Genomic DNA, 5,548 nt, shown 5'->3' on the forward strand with positions numbered 1-5,548 from the left:
GGTCACTATTTACAAGTTAGGGGAGGTTCACTTTACGTGCCATGTCATGTCTCACACCACTTGAATGCTGCTTTCTGCCTCTAGCTTCCACCAAGTGCACAAGACAGACCTACAGTATGTTGTCATGACCTCGCCACTCGACTTTATACTGAATTTAACAGGCTGATCAGTTTGCAGGCAAGGCCTTTTAAACCCCGTTTAAAGCTTTCTGCAAACTTAGATGTGTTTGAACTGTAGACAGGGGTGAGGTGGAAGGTAAACTCGCCTACAGCCACCTTTTAATATGCGGATGAGGGATTTATCCTGCTTTTTACGCTACCATCGGCCTAAACCTCTGATGTACATTTTTAGCGGGTTATAACCTACATCATAAGTCCTAAAAAACTAATGTTTAACAGCCTATATAGGATCTTTTAAAGGGAAAAAAGGGCATAAATTAATACTTTTCAAACTACTTGTTGGTCTCAGGACAGTCACTGACACCTGGTCATCTTTTTATTTTATTATATAAAGATTATAATATCAATACAAGAAGAATATCTGAACTTGACACACTACTACTAATGTTTAACAGCTTATATAGGATCTTTTAAAGGGAAAAAAAAAGGCATGATTGAACACTTTTCAAACGACTTGCTGGTCTCAGGACAGTCACTGACACCTGGTCACCGTTTTTTAGGATATAAAGATTATAATATCAGGACAATACAAACATCAGAACTATCAAATCAGTGCTCTCACACTGGAACAGTCATCCACATTTTGATTTTCTCTAGAGTCGCCTCCTGTCACTCCCTCCTCTGTGGCACAAACCAAAAGGCTCTCTCTCGCCTCCAGCCAGTCCAGAGAGCAGCAGCTCAGCTTCTTCCTGGATTTACAGGCGACATCCCATCCTGTCACCTCAGTCCTGGCTTCTCTCCACTGACTGCCTGTTTGATTTAGAGTTGATTTTAAGATTTTACTGATCACTTTTAAAGCTCGTCTGGGTCTGGCCCGGAGCTACCTGCACATCATATACATGTTGACCCCATAGGAGCCAGCTCCCAGCCTTAGATCCTCAGCCAGGAGAGTCTCCTGGCTGACATCTAAAGACGACAGTGCTTTCGCCATCAGGGTCCCTCGGCTTTGGGACGTCCTGCCTGAGGAGATAAGACTCTCAGAATCAGTACCTTCTTTTAAATCACTTCTTAAAACCTATTTTTATTGACTTACCTTTATGTGATGTTGTCTTTTTATTTTATTTTATTTTATTTATCACTACTTCTATTCGTGTAGTTGTAGTATTGCTGATTTTATTATTTTTTAAATTTTAATTTTATTATATATGTTAACTAAAATAATATAGTTGATTAATTTAATCATATACATATTTTTCTACTGCCTTTTTATCTCTTTCACCATCTTTATCTTTCATCATCCCTCTGTTTCCTCTCAACTGTGTTTTGCATCTTTTGTTTTCCTGCTTCAGTCTTATCGTGATTTTACCCTTGCTTTGGTGTTGCTCTTGTTTTGCTCTTTGCATACAGCTTTGTTGTTATTTTGCTTTCTGATTATTCTATTTTTTTTTTTCTGTGACTGTCAAAGCACTTTGTACACTCTGTTTTTAAAGGTGCTATGTAAATAAAGCTTATTATTAGTAGTATTATTAATAAGTTTCCTGTGGTCCTCCTGTGTGCACAGCCTGTTGGTTTTCCTCAGTTTCAGTAAAGCCCCCTAACAGCTCGGTGCAAGCTGAATGCAGCCTTTTAAGTGAGGGGGGAGCTGTAATTTGAGAGTAGGAGAGAGGTATTATTAGCCAAAAAAAAAAAAAAAAAAAAAAAACGCAGCGCGGCTCTTGGAGAGGTCCAGATGTTGAATGTGAGGCGCAAAGTGAAGTCGGGCGCACAACTGTTTCCTTCCACACTGAGTCTGAAGTTTCACCAGCCGCAGTTTGGCCTGCTGGGACTGAAAGGGGCTCCGCTACGAGGCAGAGGAAGAGGAGCTGGCTACTTAAACATCTCACGTCACTATCATCTGCGGCGGCGCTCGGACGGACGGAGGGGATCCTGAGCAGGACGCAGCGCAACAAAACCTCCGCGAACTACGCACTTTTACGCTCCAACCTAATTGAGATGTGTGTTGTTCAGCGCCGGGTTGGGATTAAATAATCTACAGGCTGCTATCCTCTAACTTTTGCCAACTTTTCGGCGTTTGCATCGCTCCCTCTCTGTGTGAGTGTGTGTGTGTGCGTGTGTGTGTGTGTTTTGCGCTGAAGCGTGGATCATGGCTTTTCTTCACTTGCTACTGTGCGCCGGGATGTTCTCAGCGCCGCTCGGTGCAGCTTTTTTCAACGGACCTCTGCATCCGGAGATGTCGAACGGCACTTTTCATCATTATTTCGTGCCGGACGGCGACTACGAGGAGAACGACGACCCGGAGAAATGTCAGATGCTTTTCAAAATGACCGACGACCGAAAGTGCGGTCTCGACGAGGACCACGACTCCGTCATACGGGACGATTTCACCATAATCAAGAGGCAGATCGAGGACTCGGCCAGGGTGCTGGAGGGGATCGGGAAAAGCATCTCGTACGACCTGGACGGAGAGGACAGCTACGGCAAATATTTGAGGAGGGAGACGGCGCAAATAAGCGAGGCGTTTACAAACTCGGAGAAATCCCTGCTGGAGCTGGAGGTCAAATTCAAACAGAGCCAGGAGAGCGAACTGAAGGAGGAGCACCGGATTAACGACGACTTTCTCAACATGGTCGTCCACACGCGGGACGTCCTGAAGGAGACGCTGGACATCTCGCTGGGGCTGAAGGACAAGCACGAGCTCCTGTCCCTCATCATCCGCAGCCACGGCACGCGACTGAGCCGGCTGAAGAACGAATACATGAAGTTTTGAGAGTCTGACAAAATACAGCCCACACGTCCGAGAACAGCTCTATAGTATTATTATTATTATTATTATTTTTAAATAGTAGTTGACCATGAGGCAGAGGCAGTGACAAAGGAGCATATAATATCAGGGATTAAAAACACAAAAAACTGTAGGTCTTTTGACAAAAATCTGTTCATTTGTTATTGGTTAACTCTCTGGTTTTATTTTTTATTTTTATTTTTGTAATATTTTTCTTTTAAACTTTTCTTTTTTTTTTTTTTTTTTACTTTATTTGATTTTTTTTTTTTTTTTTTCAGTTCATATAGTCAAAGCATTGGCGCTGAGCAGCTCGCTTTCATTAAACAAACCCGTTGTGTTGCTCGTTACCATGGCAACACACACCATGGCAGCACATCATTGTTTGAAAAAAACAACACCAAACAATGCGTTTGTTCATTTTTAAAATAAATATAAATATATATAAAGCCTATATCTATATATATGGAACATATAGAACATAATACATGTTATCCTTCCGCCAAGCCAAAAAAAAAAAAAAAAAAGTAGGGCTAATGGAACAAAAGGTAAACAATGTGGTTGCTAAGCAACGCCCCAGCGCACGGGGGTGTGAGTGGCGATGGTTTAAGGCATGCGCATTAATTTTAAAAATGTAAAGCGGTCAACAGGTTAGTGTTTTAACAGTGGCTTCGAACGCGAGTCAGCCAATCAGAGCAGAGGACATGCAGGAACTATGTTCTTGATGTAAAGAGGATCCTGTCTGACCACAGTGCGGTGGCGGAAGGAGTGGTGACGTCATGTGAGACAAACCTTCATCACCGGTCTCGTGACACTCATGATGAATGTGTGTAATATTAAAAAAATGTTTACATGTAATTCCTTTCAGTTGTATTGTTGCTTCGAGGCTCGGCAGACTTTGCACAATTCTTTCCTGTTCCAGTGCTAAAGGTTGTGACTTGGTTTAAAAATGACCGGCCTGTTCCTGTGCCGTTTTGCATAGCCAGCGTAATCCTGGGAAATGTACAGTGTATTATTGAAGTAAATAAATACTGTGAGTGCCAATATCTTAATTACAAGAATACCTTAGTTTGTATTCACTGTTTATATAATGTTTTGAAATAGAGAGTAGCATATCTATTCTTGTATATCGTTTAAAGATATGTGGAGAGATGAAAACTTTGACAGATTAAGACTGCAGGCAGCACTCCGTGGACTTGGATGTCAAACACTGATCTGTGTGACAACACTCTGAGCAGGTTGTGTGTTCATGTCTTTACAAATAATAAAGAGGTTGTGTTTTGAAGTGCGGTGTTGTGCAAGAGCATGCTCTCTGTGGGAGGTGTTCACAGACTTTTTCATGTCCCTAAATAGGGAGGCAAAGATCAAAGGCCCCTATTTTATTGGATTTTTGTCCCAATTAAGGCACCCAATCTGAGAATATATTCTGATTTAGGATAGATATGCATACCTGATTTTATTGGAGGTGGTGTGGAGCCAAGAATCAGAGCAGTGTACCATTACTGCCATTGCAATGGTAGCGCTAATGAAGATATAGGAGAGTGTATTCTTGAGGGACCCTCTGAAACGCACACACATAAACACACACAGCATCCTCTAATTACTGATGCTTTCAAGGAAGACGCTGCAGCTGGTATTTATGAGGAACAGAGATGAAAAGCAGTGTTACTGGTGTTTTGAGTGGTTTGGTGACCCTAACCCTAAATAACTTGTTTTTTGCTTCTTTACTTCTTTTTACTTCTGCTCCAAAATGGGTTTAAAAAAAAGGAAAGCTTTAGTGTGATACCATATGCTTAAGAGATATCCAAAAGGGTTGAGGACATGGTTTGGGTCCGGGGCTGCAATTATGTGGTTTTATCATCAACCAGAGGAGTATCCCAAGCTGAGTACTACTTATAGGAATCTCTGAGATGAACACTGAGGGTGAGAATATGACATGACATAATATTTCACTGTGCATCTTGACTTTCTGCCACCACAAACGTAATATTTGAACCACACTGACTGTATGCTTCATAGGCAGTAGACTATCACTGATATATGAGATGTAACACACAGCACTGACACTCTGCCATGTCAGTGTTATCAAGAGACACCAAATCATGAAATAGCAAACTATCCTAATCCTATTTGTGCATTAACCCTAGTTGGAAAAAGTATGTGCATGAGGATATTATTGAAGCAGTTATTTGCAAATGTGTGTGGAGAGTTGTATAACTGTCTGTGTGTGTGTAATCTGATTTGTAAATGAGTAAAAAAAAAGTCTCTCCTCTGTTCCACATTTACAAATCAGATTACACACACACACACAGATTCTGAGTACACATTTGCAAATTATCTTGTACATTCACAAATCTCAGTGCACATTTACAGATCTGTTTTCACATTATGTTCTGTTACTACAGGTGTGCTAATATTACTACAGGTATTGCTACAGGTGTGATTATGTTACTACAAGTGTGGTAATATTACTACAGGTGTGATTACATTACCACAAGTGTTACTACAGGTGCGGTTATGTCACTACAGGTTTATTATGTTACTACAGGTGTGATTACATTACTACAAGTGTTACTACAGGTATGGTTATGTTACTATAGGTGTGTTATGTTACTACAGGTGTTACTACAGGTGTGGTTATGTTACTACA

General features: G+C 41.1%; 1 protein-coding gene across 1 annotated transcript; it reads left to right on the forward strand.

Annotated features, from left to right (window-relative positions):
• The first annotated feature begins 1,858 nt into the window (after positions 1 to 1,858).
• Positions 1,859 to 3,080, forward strand: fibinb (fin bud initiation factor b). Its single transcript, XM_030048111.1, has one exon. The coding sequence runs from the start codon at positions 2,263 to 2,265 to the stop codon at positions 2,884 to 2,886; it is 624 nt and encodes a 207-aa protein (XP_029903971.1). The 5' UTR covers positions 1,859 to 2,262; the 3' UTR covers positions 2,887 to 3,080.
• Positions 3,081 to 5,548: the final 2,468 nt, after the last annotated feature.

Source organism: Myripristis murdjan, chromosome 3, assembly GCF_902150065.1.
Source record: "Myripristis murdjan chromosome 3, fMyrMur1.1, whole genome shotgun sequence".
NCBI lineage: Eukaryota > Metazoa > Chordata > Actinopteri > Holocentriformes > Holocentridae > Myripristis > Myripristis murdjan.

Excerpts from the sequence above, each read along its gene's own strand:
- fibinb (XM_030048111.1), top strand. The coding sequence starts at position 2,263 with ATGGCTTTTCTTCACTTGCTACTGTGCGCCGGGATGTTCTCAGCGCCG.